Consider the following 15,976-nt stretch of genomic DNA (forward strand, 5'->3'; position numbering starts at 1 on the left):
TCCTTCGATGATAGTAACAGCTAACTGAAAAAAAAAAAAATAGAGAAGAAGTTGAAAAAGACAAAATGTGGAATTTTTTTTATTATTATTTACAATGTAGAAAAGGTTTGATGGCTCAACAGCCCCAGTTCAGGCAACATTTACACCCATGTTTCAATATAAAAGAAAGACATTTTGGGAACAATGTTCATTAATAATATAGAGAGAGAAAAAAGAAGTTGGCACATGAGTTGACTTTTCATCACAACGTCATCAATGGAAAAAAAAAGATATAGTTAGTTCACATATGAAGCATACTTTAAAGTGCAGAGGAGTGGACAACATAGAAGTCTCTACTGTGATTTTGGAAGCATGGCTGAAACTCTTGCTAACAATCTGTTGGTCTGATCCAAGACTGATCTTTCTGTATGTATAAAAGATAAACTGATTTTGAAGCTTAGCATTTAAAACCCTGTTAGCTGGACACACAGATAAAGCACTGTTTAATGTCACCCATGACAGTGCAAAGCTCACTGTACAGCTGATGGTTTGCACCCCTGACGTACAAAAAAAATGAACAGCTCTGAGAAACTAAAGAAATGGAACAGTCCTTTAATATTGATTTCATTACATTTTAAATTTACAGAAAAATCGTGCACAGTTTTCATGGTTGGAGTAAGAAAAAAAGTAGAACAAAAATTTCTGTACATTTAACCTTCACTGCATCTTTAAAATAACTTCTGGACATTAGAGACTGTTTTATTATTTTACAACGACCCATAACAAGGTATACCTTTAGACACAAGATGATGCATTTGAATTTAACAGCACAGAGTTGAATGTGCACTTATATAAAAGAAACATTCATTCAAGTTTGCCCGACTAAATCCACTGAAGCTTAGCAAGTGGAACACAACACAATAGCACAGTTCAGTCCACCTCTGCCAGAGGCTCTTTTCTTAGTGTTTTCAGGAGCGATGTTATGAACTCTCCATCATCTTTCTTTTCTTTAACAGTCTTTGCTTCCAGTCTTCAGGAAGTGCTTCAAAGTTAGCATTCTTCCCAGCCTTCCCTCTGCAAGTAGAGACAAAAATGGCAAGCATTTGAAAAATCTGTATTTTTCTCAAATGTATGCTGACAATCTTTGTAATAGCTTCTTCAAACTTACGATGAAAACTGTTGTTGTTTCCATTCCTCAATGCGTCTGCTGTTGAGCTGGTCTCTATCTTCATCACTGGAGCTCGACTTCTCTTCTTCATCTAGCTCCTTCTGAATGCTCTGCCACTTCTTTACCAGGGACGGCATCTTTGTCTTGCTCTTCTTTGTCTTTAAGAAATAAAATGACAGTATTTAAGTTATTTTCTGTCTAAATCAATTCTTTCTAAAAAAAAAAAACAAAAAAAAAAAAAGGAAAAGAACATAAAAAATCTAAACCAATACAAACCCAAGAAACAAACCAAACAAACACAAATGCTAAACAAACCCCAAAGCAAAAAAGACAAATGAAAGAACACCAAAACAAAATAAATAAATAAACCACACACACAAACAGCCAAACAAAAAACAAAAGCAACAACAAAACCACAAGACAAAAAACAACCCCAAACAAAAAAACAAAAACAAAACAAAAAATAGCACCCACCTTCTCTTTCTTTTGTTTCTTTGTTTTGTCTGTGAGTGCTTTGCTCATCGGTTCCAGGGCGCTGGGAGGTTGTGGAGCAGGAGGAGGTGGTTGGGGCGGCAGGACTGGCATTGGTGGGACTATGCTCTCTGTAGGCAGAGGAGGAGCAACTGCAGTTGTCATCCCCCAGTAAGCATTTCCAACTAGAAGTGGGGCTGTGAATGAACAAGAGGAACATGAGGAACACCACCTTTCCACAAGAAAGGATGCTCTTTGAAAATACTGATGTGTGTAAAAGCAGTTTATTCTCACCAGCTGTGACAATGGGTTGAGTGTAAAGAATGGGGCTGCTGCCGATGGTGGCCGTTTTGGGCAGTGGGACTGAGCCTGGGGCCTTGCGTTTCTGGGCTTTAGCTGTAAGTCCCAAAGATGCCGCTGCCTCAGCCGCCTGAGGAAAAGACATCAAAACATATAGCTTCACTATGCACTAAAGCATAATAAACTAAATCTTAACTCTCAAGACCAAAAAGTGACCTTGAACTCTTCTGTTCCAGGAGCCGGAGGCTCTGACTCCTCATCCTCCATCTCCACTTCCTCAATCTCTCCGTCATCCTCGAGGGGTGGTGGAGGGGGCGGAGGAGGAGATTCAGGTGGTGGAGGGGGGTGGCGGCGGTTGCTCTGTAGGTGGAGGGGGTGGATCCTCTGGAGGAAGTGGAGGCAATGGTGGCTGAGGAGGCTGGGGAACCAACCAACAAGACTGCACATCTCCTAACGAAGTTCCTATTGAAAAAATAAATAAAATAATTAGTGCTGTCAAAATTAGCACGTTATGCGATTAATTTTAACAGTATTACGGCGTTAAAAATATTTAATGCAGCTAATGCGGGGCAGGGCTAGGGTAGGCCACTCCAAATCACAACTGCTGCTTGTCTTTTTTCTTGCTTAGAAGTGTGTTCATTTAAACAAAACGAGGCGACGAGACTTTTCAGATACGCTCCAGGCGCTAGTCAAACGAGCGCGGAAACAGTACAGGTGACGAGGAGCTTCGGTAGAACATCAGTGAACTTCGGTCAGAAGAGATGTTGTCAGGCCATATGTCAGTAAAAATCTTCCTGTCCTATCAGCTGTTATACTGTGCCCGTAGCACATGCTCTTCAATTGCACGCACAAATACAGCGGCAAGCGCTGTAGCCTGTATCATTTCATAATAAAGTGCCAATGAAACTACGAGCATGAGCGTCAGATCCGTGTCATGTCAGCTCTTAAAGTAATAGCAGCCACATAACCTAATAACCAGCTGCTGTGATGTCTGCTAATCAAAGAACAAAAAAAAAAAAAAAAAAAAAAAAAAAAAAAGAGGTAATCAATAACTTTTATAGCTTTAAGGATTTATCTATATTTAATTTAGTATTTAGTGTTTGATAACTTTATAAAATTTTGGTATATTTCCTACTTGCTGAAGGGCACAGGTAGCTAAATATGATATATATTATAATGGATTTATGAAGATTGTTTTAAGTTCACTTAAATTAGAAGTTGTTATTTTTTAAAGTCTAATAAATGTTCAAATTGATAGCTCTCAATTATACTGTAATGTTGAATGGCTATAGTTAATGGTTAAATATTAGGGAAATAATTACTATTTCCTAGAGACATCAGTAGTATTGGAATCAATGATACTTCCCTTCAGTCATAAAAAAAGATGCCATTAAACAAATATTAAATATATACCGTCTTTGTTGTTTTTACATTAATTTGAAGATTGAATGTGAAATTATTGTAAAATAAAAGTATATTTAAAAACTTGAATATTAGGTAGGATTAATCACGATTAATTTCAGAAAAAAATGTGTGATTAATTAGTTAACTTTCTTTGGCTTTTAGGGATGGGCATTTTTGGCAATTTCTTATTCGATCATATGTAGGTTTCAAAAACGATTAATCGAGTACTCGGGCGGTGGGGCACGTGCGGGGGGCGGGGCATGGCAGTAATGGAGATAATGAAAATATCTGAAGACTGTTATGAAAGTGAATGTTAAAACTAAATATGACATGAAAACATGTCTATGAAAACATGATTAGATGTTTGATTATGATGCAGCAATGTTATTAAAAAAAGCAGCATCTAAGAATAGCTGCCTGAGAGACAGAGCTCCTGCCGTGATGCGCTTTCAACAGCGCGCTGAAACCGGGGCAAGGACAGAATTCACATTCTATAAAGTTCTCATTATAATGCTTATGTCATTAATGTTTATGGCAGATTTGTTACAAGAAGTGTTAAACATGGACACGCACGCGGTTGCCGTGGTAATACTGGAGCAAGAGCAATACTTGCTGGCAAACACTTCTTACTGTTACAAAAATGCTACGATGCAATCATGTATTCTGCTGTATTAAAGCTTTAATCAGAATAAAACTGTACATTAGAAGTTAAAAGAAGCAGTAGCATTCACAAATAACAGCGTATCTAAATGTATGAGACAACACACACAAAACATACCATTAAGATCCTCTTCACTAATATTCTCTGCATCTCAATCACGCTCAAATTGATAAGCAATATTGACGACGTTTTTGTTTACAATACAACCGGAGCACATGCCACTGAGGTGAGGGGCGTGACATTTAGACACGCGCTGGCGGTTTAGCGAATCACAACACACTGGGCCAGCTAACCAATCTGATCCCATCACGTATTTCTGAGGGAGGGGCTTCATAAAAGCAGGAAATCATCAGAGTGTTTATTGGAGTAGGGACAGAGCAGTATAGAATAAAGGTAAATTATGTGAAAAATAGTGTGGGGGGGGGTGGACACCGAAGTATTAACACTTGTTAGACTGCACACTACAAACACAATCAAGCCTAGAACAAAATTTATAAAAAAGTCAAAACACCCTTTAAATTTAAATCACATTCACCATGGAAAAGGTGTATTCAAGTCACTGTATGCATCAATTAAAATTTTTATTAATATTTAAAAGATATCACAACCCCCAACCTTTACCTGTTATAGCACCAGTGGTTTCTGCAGATGGTTGACTAGTGTCTCCGAGGCCAGAAGTGGGCGGCAGGGGCGGCTTGGCTTCCTCATTCTCCTCCACGTCTGGAAACTCCCACTGGGAAGCGTTGGTCCTCTCGTTCACATAGAAGTACCGTCTGTGCTCTCTAGAGGTGGAGAAACAAACACACAGAAGCGTCTTAGCAACTGTTCCCTCAACTGATTTCAAGGTCATGAGACCCTTGGAGAGTCAAAGGAAAGTGGGGCTCTAGTTCCCTAATGAGGGAATGTTGAACTGGGCTTCACTGGGAGCCCAGAGGAGAAGCCAGATTGGAAGGGGTGCACTGATAAAGAACCCACCTTATTCTCTAAGAAAAAGGCAAACAAAAGAGAAATGTCCAAACCTGAAAAGCTTACAGACATTATTACAAATCACTTCGTCTCAATTGTCATGGCAATACTCACTGACAAAACCCCTCCGCTAGATGCCTTAAGGCAGGCATCTTCAACAGAGGGTAAAAGACAACATTTTTATTGAACAGTCATCAATAGTGTGCATGGAAAAGAAATCCAGTAAAACAATTAAATAGATTGGTCTGACCTTCAGGCTCCGAGGGCAAGGCATCGTCTTCCTTTACTGATGCTTGTGACACGCTGCTTCCACGTGGTCACTCATTTCTCCCATCATTTTGAGGGCAGTCCTGTAAAGTTCAAAGCTCTCGCACGCGCAACCACCTTCCTAACCCTTTAGACTGACTTTGAGGGGAGGAGATGGGGCCCAAATCTTTGGCGGTCAGGCTGGCTCTTTAGAGACGCTCCCTTATCAGGATTACCTTCTGTCTTTTTCCGTGCTTGTAAACACTCCCCAGTAATACAACCAAGTGCAAAACAGTCGCGCGTTTGTCATAGCAGCGGCGGCAGTGTCAATCGTCACATGAGGAGGGAGACTTTTAGGGAGGGGGAGTGATAAGGATGTGAAAGGTAAGGAGCGCGTACCTGTCCCAGTGGCAGGACCAGCCTTTGGGAGTGGCGTTAAGTTCGTAATGTTTTATGTGCTCAGCAGCTTCCTGCAGCCTGCGCCGGAGATAGTTTCCGTTCAGGGCACCCTCTCTCCAGTCTGCGATCCGCGTCTGGAAGGAGGAAAAGGAGTCAAAAGGCCATTTCAATATGCATATGGGCAGAATAAATATAAACACTTGTACATATATTTATTTAGTTTAAATGTGTCTATACATAAACAAAAATACATATAATTAAAAAAAATGTATATTTAAAAATTTGTTTAATAATAGGCATGCCAATATGCAAATAGTTAATAGTAAGAATTGGTCACTTAACCACAGTTATCAATTTGTATTATATATATTAAAATCTGGTTTTATTTATATAGCACAAATCACTTATGTTATGCTCTAACCTCCGTTTGCAGCAGCAGCAGTTGAAAGTTCGAGATGACTTTCTTGTCAATTCCCAAAAACTCCATTTTGCTGGTGAGTGTGTTAGCAAGCTCTCCGATCTGAAACTAAAGGAGGCAAGACCAACAACTCTTAATGAAGTCTATGACATTTCAAATTACCAGTAACTGTAACTTGCAGCTCATTTCCTCTAAATATTCCTCAAAGTAAGTCTAACTAAGGGGTATAACCTTAAGTAATATAAATAGAATATGAAAAACGCTCTTTGCTGCTTATTTTATTTCTGCAGTTGTGACTTTTTTTGCACTGAAATAAAAACAGCTAAAACCAGATTTGATTTTAGGAAGTTATTACTATTGTTCAACAAAAATGCATTCATTAAAATGATCAAAAGTGACAGTAAAGACATTTATGTTACAAAATACTTTTATTTCAAATAAATAGTTCTTTTGAACTTTCTATTTATCAAAGAATCCTGTTAAAAAAAAAAAAAAAAGTACCACTGTTTCCAAACATTTTAAACAGCACAACTGTTTTCAACATTGATAAGAAATGTTTCTTGAGCACCAACTGATTTCTGAAGGATGAAGCCTTATATTTGAAGAAGTTTCCACAACTGATACTTTTTTTTTACTGTAACGCGGCTTTGAAATGATTTGTATTTAATAAAGTGCTAAAGAAATAAATGTGACTTGACTTTGCATCACAGAAATAAATTAGATACATTAAAAGAGAACAATTATTTATTGGTTACAATAATATTTTGGTTACAATAATATTTCACAATATTACAGTTTTTACTGTATTTTTATTCAAATAAATGCAGCCTTTGAGAGCATGAGAGCAGTACAAATGCAATAAAAGCAGAAATGTGTATTAAAGAAAAAATTGTCAATTTTGATTCCATTGACTTCAATTAATTTAAATTACCTTGAGGTCCTCTTCTTCCTTTTGAAGAACTTTGGATACAGGCTTCTCCTTTTCATCTTCCTCTCCTTGCTTCTCAGCTGTTTTGGAATGTGCTTGAAACACAAAATGTTCAGCAAGTCATTCATTCATTCATGATGTACGAAACCTAATTTCTGTCAAATTAATTACATTTCTAAGCACTTCTATTATTACTGACAATCTTTACCATTGTCTGAGTGCTCTGGAGTGGCCCATCCTGCCTTGTCTGAGCCCCGGCTGCTCGAATCAGGACTTGGCGCACGGAGGAAAGTAGTCTTCCATTTGTTCTTCTTCAAAAGCAAATTACGAGGCCCATCCTGACTTATTTCGGAACAGGGGCTCGAACCACCGGCACTGCCGTCACCTTCCTCCAAGGCACGAAGCTCAGCCTGCAGGACAACAAACACTTTCAATACCATTATTTCACAAAAGAAACTGTACAGAGAGATTCATTCATTGACAATATTGGCTTAATTGGGCATGAAATCAGACAAAGATAATGACTGCATAATCAGGATATAGAACTATTAATATAATATAGAGACTAATGAGTAATGAAGCAACTCACTTTTTTCCTCTCTAGTGCTAGTTCTAGTTCTATTGTGTCCTCTTCTGCCTCCTCCTCTCTGTCAGAAGATTCTGCGGAGTGGTTCCTGCTGCGCTGGTTACTCTGGCTGTCTGTATCTCGGAGAGCTGGGGAGTCCAAAGATGGAGTGCCTTCGCCTTCTACCTCCTGGGCCATTTCTACAGTCTCCTCTATGGCCAGCACCTTCTTTCTCCACTTCTCCTCTGCCTCCTTCACTTCCTCTGGGATAAGAGGAGCAAGGAGTGTAGCTGCCACACCTCGCCTCTCTTCTTCCTCGCTGGTCAAAGCCACAACACTCTCGATTACTTCCTGTGTGGACAGAGGATGCAGAATTTTACTAAAGACCAAAGTTGATTTCAAGAAGTTTACCCATCTCATGGAATTTAGGGAGAAGTAAAAAAAAATACTTGCCTTCTTTTTGGTTTCTCTCTTAGATGCAGGAGCAGCAGCAGCAGCAGCAGACTGCTGTTCAGTATAACCACTTTGATGTGCCACACCATTGCCGTTTACAGACAAACTGGGGAAAATAATATTCAAAGTAAAATGTATTTTTATATACGTGTATGTATACAGTTTATATACAAACACACACACATAATATATCACATAATAATATTTCCGTAAAATATCTTTGTGTTAAATAAAATTTCATAATATTTTATACAATGACAATTTGCAACTAGTTTGTTGATCTCATTTTCACAACTCACCTGCCCGTGTAATGTAGACTCTGCATCTGGTTTGCCAGGTAATGCGGGAGCTCCCAGGCCACCTCATTGGTCTGAGTATTCCAATAGTAATAACAGCCAGTATTTTCATCCCACACTTCCTGCCAATCACCCATCTCTAACCCAACTATAACACAAGAAGACAAATATTAACTTCCACATTCTATCTATTTAGTTTTAGAATTAGAATTATACTACATACACAAAACAGAACCAGTCAACTAGAAAGCCCACCTCCTGCGAGAGAGTACTGTGTGTTGTATTGAAATTCTTGTGCGGGTCCATTCTGAACAGGAGTCTGCTGGTCTGGTTTGGGTTTGGGGCGAGGAGGAGTCGGGGCTGGTGCACTCGGCTCTGTCCCAGATTCACTTGTCTGGGTTGGTTGGGTCGTAATGGCATCAATTTCCTTTAGGAAAGACAGTGCCAAAATTACAGACAGATAAACTATGCACAAATCGATACGTCTGGTCTTAATTAGCCCATGACTTCACTCACGGCCATAAAATTGGCAAGTGTGCTGTCAATGTCTGCAGACTGGTTATGCTTTGCCTTCGTGGCAATCGAGGTGTTTTCAGCTGCATCTTCGTCTTCACTGTCTTCATATGCTCCAAGCAGAGATAAACCCTCTACAGAGCAAATAAAGGTAAAATGGAATCAAATGTAGTACAATGACATTTTTTTAAACTATACAACAGCATATCTAAAAAATAAATAAATAACAAAAATATTACACAAACGTCATTGAGTGTAACAATAGCTTATACACCAAAAAATATTGAGGCATATTTAATCATTAGATGACATTAAAAGATTCCATTTAAGAATCTATATAAGTGCAGCCCCCAAAATAATTAATTGTAGTTTTAAATATTTACCAATATATGATCACTTTTACGAACAGGTAGTTCTTTTATTTTGCATAAATATCTCACTGAATGATGATGACATATAATGTACATAAAATCACTTGTCAACTTAATTTGATGCGGCCACCGAAATGGAATGGCTCATCTTTAACCCGTGTGTGTGTGTGTACCTGTTTTTCTATTCAGGTGCGGACTTAAACCTGAATACACACAGACTCATGGGGACTCATGTCACGGTGGGGACCTAATCTGAGGTCCCCATGGGTGAACATGCTAATAAATCACACAGAATGTCGTTTTTTGAAAATCTAAAAATGCAGAAAGTTTCCTGTGAGGGCTAAGTTTCGGTGTAGGGTTGGGGCAGGGCAATAGAAAATACGGTCTGTACAGTAGAAAAAGCATTACGCCTATGGAGAATCCCCTCAAGGATAGCAAAGCAGACGTGTATATGCGTGTATGTATATATATATATATATATATATATATATATATATATATATAAATAAACACACAAGTATAATATAAAATAAATACATTTATGTCAGATTCCACAAAAATAATAAATAACTTCATAAAAATTTAACGATAAATAAAAGTAAGAATTTATATATGCATACTCATTTATTACTCATTACTTACATACAGTACACATTATGTATATAACAATCAACTTACGTGTGGCCTTCACAGCTGGTGTCTTCATTACTACATTAACTTCTCGCTGACCATCTGTGTTACCCTCAGGTTCGTCTACAACAGGAAAAAGAGTTTATAACGTTTTTAAAACATTTTATAACAAAGTTATCCTTGTTGTTCCGGTGCGGGTGAATTAACGTTAGCATGTTTGGCTAACGCTTTGTCTGAAGCCCAGTGCAGCTGCGATGCTAACTCGAAACTGTGGCTTATAAATTACTTAAATAGCAAACAATTCCCTTAAATATATCTAAATAAATCGTTACTTGTCATTTTATGTTGTTTACATCATAACCAGTTTGACAAGCTACATCAGCACGCACATTTATCGGTTAATGTTAATCTGTCCCAGTGGCTAACGCTAAACCTGACAGACGGCTATTCAAAAGGGAAGAACTGAATCACACAAAGTTCATTTATAGCAACAACGGAACGGAATTTTTATTATGATATGCCAAATATCACAAAAGGCGAGTAAGTTTACTAAATAAACTCGTTTTCGACTCGCTATAAAGCGCGCGTTTCTCTTAAAATGGTTGGTCTTGCTCCATATTTTACGGTTGGACGTCTACTGATGTCTTTCTCGCACACCTTCGGATCCCGAGCCGACCCCGTCCTCTCTGGCCGCTCCCGTCGCGCTGCGGTTCAGTCCCGGCGGGGAGAGCTGTAATATGGTTCTCCTGCCGGTGCCTGCGCGAGTCTTCTTCCCCATCGCGACCGTTAATATCGGAGCTCCGCTCTGAATCACAGCCCTGCGTGGAACTGATCGGTACTTGCTTTCCAAATGGCTGATGGACTTCTTGTCCTTCAAAATAAAAGTCCTTACGTAACGTCAGCGTTCTGTCTTTCTTCAAAACAAATATATTTTTATAAATGTTGTAACGGTGGGATACGGTAAAAATGTATTTAACCCTATTCGTTTATATCTTATTGTTGCATAATTACGACGTATTTAAAGGAAAATAATCTGCTGTGTAAAAATAGTAGGCCAGATATTATAAAAAGTTATGCAAATTATTATTATTGTTGTTGTTGTTATACATCAGTGTTTTGACATGATATGATATATTTAAAAATGATTTTACTATAGTCGTATACTATTAGGCCTATTTTCTTAATAATTACAACAATGCTAATAATAATTTATAAAATTTGTCTTTGATAGTCATTTTTCCACATTATTATTATTATATATTTCAGTGATTTGATTTGATCTTTTATATTTTTTTAAAATCATTGTTTTATACTAATATTATTTTGTTTGCAATAATAATATTTTTTATTATTATAACTTGTCAGTGACTTAAAATTAAAAAACAAATTATGTTTCAATTATAATTATACATTTTCAAAGTTTTTATTTTTATTATAGTTTGTAGGATATATTGAAATTATTTTCACATTTGCACATTTAATATTATTTGTGACCCTGGAGCACAAAACCAGTAGGTATATTTGTAGCAATAGCCAACAATACATTGAATGGGTCAAAATTATCTATTTTTCTTTTATACCAAAAATCATTAGGATATTAAGATCATGTTCCATGAAGATATTTTGTAAATTTCTTACAGTATATACATAATAACATTTTTATTAGTAATACGCATTGCTAAGAACTTCATTTGCATATCTTTAAAGGCGATTTTCTCAATATTTTGATTTTTTTTGCACCCTCAGATTCTAGATTTTCAAATAGTTGTATATCGGCCAAATATTGTCCTATCATAGCAAACCATACATCAATGGAAAGCTTACTTATTCAGCTTTCAGACGTGTATTTCAAAATTGGACCCTTATGATTGGTTTTGTCATCCAGGGTCACATTTAATGTTTTATGTTGAACTTATACTGTTAAGTGCAGATCGTGTATTTGTGAGGTTTATACTGTATATCTTTAATTCACAAGATTGAAAATGTCATACCAAAATATGATCACCTCCCACACTTGATTTTGGGACTGATTCTATTTTGTAAATAGGCTAGCAAAATTAACATAATTGTAAGCAAAATTTGATTGCTTATAATTATTTGTCATCCTTTGTTGACTTGTTCACACATTTTGAACCTGTGAATCCAGTGAACAGAAAGCAGGAGCACTAGAGTATGATTAAAACCTATTAAGAGTCTCAAAATGGAGACCCAAATCTGTTACAGGAAACCTGCATTATTTATGAACAGAGGTACATTGTTAGAATTCCACCATTTATCACTGACACTGCCAACCTCACTGAACAGATTCACCGAACGGACATGGAAAACTTAGAAATCTGATTGAATTAATAAATCCCTGACTGAGATCTGAAAATACTTTCTACAGATACATTTTATGTTGCGATTTCATGGAGTACCATAAATAATGTCACAATAAGAAAAAGAAAGAAAGCACTTTGGCTTGCTGCATATTAAGAAAATTGGTTCCCTTTAATTACATAAGCATCTGTTACAAATAGACAGACAAAAAAATAAAAAAATGAAAAATAAATTGCTATTAATATTTCATATTTTAATTCTTAAATATTAATATTTCAATTCTAATGTTCTAAATGTTTATTATGAATATCATTAAGTATATAATTACAATATTTAATTTTAAATCATTTCTATTCTACTTCAAAAATCTACAAAACACTATATTTAATATAAAAATATAAAAGACACTACATTTGTAGAGCAGTGTCCTCAGTATTTCATCAGCCTTCTTCTGCAGTTTCAACAACTCATAAGTATCATCATGCTCTTTATAGCTGATTGATCTATGATTCCTCACTGATCTTCTTCACTCGCTCTCTTCCAGTGATCCCTGTGCCTTCACACCTGCTTTGGCAACCTTTCTGTCACCTCCATCCTCCTCATCATCAGAGCTGTCGGCCCAGCGGCCTACCCGTCTCACACCGTCTGCCACCACTGGCGCATTAACGCAAGGATTGTGATCGTAGATGACAAGTTTCAAGCCTCTCAAGCAAGTGAGCGACGGAAACTGGCGAATGTGATTGCGGTCCACATCGATCACCTCCAAATAATGCATCTTCAGCAGCACGGGAGGGAAATCATTTAGCAAGTTCCCTGCTAGCCAGATGCTGCGTAGCTCCTCCAGTCGCTCAAGCTCTGTTGGTAAGCTACGCAGCTGGTTGTATCCCAAATGGAGGGTCTTGATGTTGGGAAGCTCATATATTACTCGAGGGAACTTGGTGAAGCAGTTGGTCTCCAGCCACAAGGTTTTAAGCTCGGTGAGTTGCCGCAGTTCCTTCGGCAGCCTGTACAGTCGGTTATTACCAAGATAGAGGATGTTTAGCTGAACAAGGCTGCATACGACCAGAGGAAGCTCCTCTAAACAGTTGAAGTCCAAGGCTAGAAGCTGGAGCTTCTGCAGGTTTCGCAGTTCTGGCGGCAGGTTGCTCAGGTGGTTGTCGCTCAGGTAGAGTTTGACCAGTTCATTGAAGGCAGAAGCTCTGACTGGAAGGTGACGTAACTGCCGGCTACTCAGGTCTAGAGTACGATCAAGGGGCATCTCCTTCAAGTCGCCTACTAAGAAACGTTGACATCTCTCGGAGGGCACAAAGGCGACAGCACCTCTCACAACATTTCCCATCTTCTCGGTCCACATTCATGGTCTCTTCAGAAACAAAATAAGGGTACACTCTTAAACACAAAGACTCCAACAGAAAGTTTTCACAGCAATGCCATTGGTAAAAACATTTTGGTTCTCCAAAGAACATTCCAGTGACCAGTTCTTAATAGAACCTTTTTTCTTAGTGTGAAGAACATAAAAATCTAAAGAACTTTTTTCCACTATAAAGAACCTTTTGTGGTATAGAAAGATTCCATGAACGTTGAAGGTTCTTCACAGAACCATAAATGGCCAATAAAGAACCCGTATTTTTAAAAGTGTAGACCAGTCACAATAAAAAGACAAGATAAAAACTTGAATGTTCCTTTCGTCTTACCAGGTTGCCGAAAACGTAGATCTTCATTTACCATCAAGCTTTTTGTCACAAGGAATGAGACGATGGGCAGCAGTGTGGTGTTTCATGCTCCTGTGTTCTGCTGACACCTCTGCCCTACCAGTTGCAGAGACCACCAGAGATGACATCCCACACGCTCCTCCCCATTCCAGATAAATGATTTCTTCCAGCGCTGGAAGGTGGAGCTATCCGGGAGCTGTGATAAGCCTAAAGTTATTGTGTGATTAAGGAAATTGAGGGTCATCTGAGACCTTCTATTTAAGCGCTTTTCTCAGTCAGGACCCTCTACATAACAGAGACCACTTGAGTGCACCACCCCAAAGATAAGACTTGCCCAGTTATGGACAACCAACAGAGGCTGTCGACATCACATGGCATACCACAGTATTTAGTTCTAGAAAGCTATAGGGATAGGAAATTAAAAAATATAATATGAAAATATAATAATATATATACAATTTCTGAATTATATATATTTATTGTATATATTAATATATTATTTGTAGTGAAAGTTAAAATATATATTTGTCTTATAATATATTATAATTTTCTATATGCATTTCAATTGTTCTAGCTTTATCATGCTATCATGTCAAAACAAACAAAATGTATAAATGAATAAAAAATGAATGAATATATTTGTAATAAATGAAACAAAGAATAAATAAACATGAAAAAATATTAAATGAAAAACTTGCTCGTTATAAAGGCATTGTATGTATGAAATCCATTTAAATGTATTTTTAATAAATTAAAAGATCCAAACAAAATCAAAAATGAGCTTTATGTTACTGAGCTTTTTACTATTACTTCATTTATTAGATTTTAATAGGTTCCCCTTTTAGATCCGACTAGACTTGCCCAAAATTGTTTTATGAGTGTTTTCTACACGTAAGATATCATTGCCCTCCCTATCAAAAATGAATGTTGATCCTTAATCCAAAAGTATTAAATCACTTCTATGAGTAAATGCAACACTGGATGATATTGCACTCCCAGTCATTCTTCTCATAACTCAAGGCTTAGCTATTTAGTGGTCTATCAAAGGTCTCCAGTGATTTAGACTGTGATTGAGAACCCTCAAGTGCTGTCTGAAAGGCCTGAGTACCACTTCACAGTGGAGGGAACAGACGGAAAGTGAGAAATAGGATTACGCCAGTTAAAAGATCACAACTAAATGTCATTTAAAATGTAAACTTTCAACATAATCCTCCAAGGACTGCTTAACCACTTCTTTTAGGCTGTTCTAAGTAGATGACGGGAATGCATTTAAATATACATAAAATACAGAGATTTATATATACATCAAAAAATAAACAAATAAATAAAGTGCAGCCATCATTAGACAATTTGTAATCATTCTTGCAGCAAAATAAGATTTTTTTTCACCTGAACTTGGCTGCAGATGTGAAATGTACAAAGTAAGAGTTTCAGACCTACAGGTTTTGCTTGCCTCATCATTTAACAGTGAGCTTTGCGTTCTCAGCAGAACAAACTTGATCATCATAAAATAAAGTTTAGCTTCCTGCAAACAATAGATATAGTTCACTCTAGATTTGTATGTTGCTACATAAAAGCATATTTTACAAAACACTATGAAATAAAAATAGGATGATAATGTATTTTGACGTATTTTAATGTATCTAATAGCATTTACGTTACATAGTAAGCTAGTGGCTTTGGATTTATGAGTAAAATATTGTCTTAGATTAACATTATTTAAGGAAACCCCTTTAATGGGATGCAAGATCCCCCCTCCTGTTTTTTTTGTTTTTTACAATAATTGCTCTCTCTCTCTCTATATATATGTGTGTTATTTGTTATTTACAAGCTGCTGACAAGAAACAGACCTTATAGACTTATCAGCGAATGGTTTTATAGTGAAAAGTTTTACAACTCTTTTACAATTTACTCTTAAACCCCCTTTGTGTCCGACAGCTCAAATTATCAATTCTTAATCAACGTGTTACCTGCATTTGGCTACAGATGTAAAATATTATAAATATTCTAAACGATTATAAAATAATCTGTACTCCAAGCAGAGTTTGTTAAATGGCAGATTGCACAATATTATTATAAAATATTAAAATTGCAAAACATCAGCTAATGAAACTGTGTGCCAATGATGTTCCAGGTATAAAAAGAGTGGCTAGAGTTTCATCCCATCATAAAATCTC

The 15,976-nt window shown here is 37.0% G+C and overlaps 2 protein-coding genes across 2 annotated transcripts; both read right to left on the minus strand.

Moving 5' to 3' along the window:
• Positions 1-53: 53 nt before the first annotated feature.
• Positions 54-10,615, minus strand: LOC306866657 (formin-binding protein 4-like). Its single transcript, XM_079411935.1, is given in 18 exon segments — positions 54-1,053; positions 1,148-1,305; positions 1,622-1,815; positions 1,913-2,048; positions 2,135-2,263; positions 2,265-2,380; positions 4,605-4,765; positions 5,595-5,728; positions 6,016-6,120; positions 6,944-7,035; positions 7,149-7,350; positions 7,530-7,856; positions 7,959-8,064; positions 8,258-8,402; positions 8,510-8,681; positions 8,771-8,901; positions 9,817-9,891; positions 10,426-10,615. Coding segments are annotated over 18 exon segments (2,598 nt in total). The 5' UTR covers positions 10,547-10,615; the 3' UTR covers positions 54-959.
• A 1,998-nt stretch (positions 10,616-12,613) lies between these two features.
• LOC306866646 (leucine-rich repeat-containing protein 10-like) lies at positions 12,614-13,441 on the minus strand (the record flags this gene model as incomplete). Its single annotated transcript, XM_079411914.1, has 1 exon — positions 12,614-13,441. One exon carries the CDS (start codon positions 13,439-13,441, stop codon positions 12,614-12,616), a length of 828 nt encoding a protein of 275 aa, XP_079268040.1.
• Between the last annotated feature and the right edge of the window lie 2,535 nt (positions 13,442-15,976).

The sequence above is a fragment of the Barbus barbus genome, assembly GCF_936440315.1.
Source record: "Barbus barbus genome assembly, chromosome: 48".
Classification (NCBI taxonomy): Eukaryota; Metazoa; Chordata; class Actinopteri; order Cypriniformes; family Cyprinidae; genus Barbus; species Barbus barbus.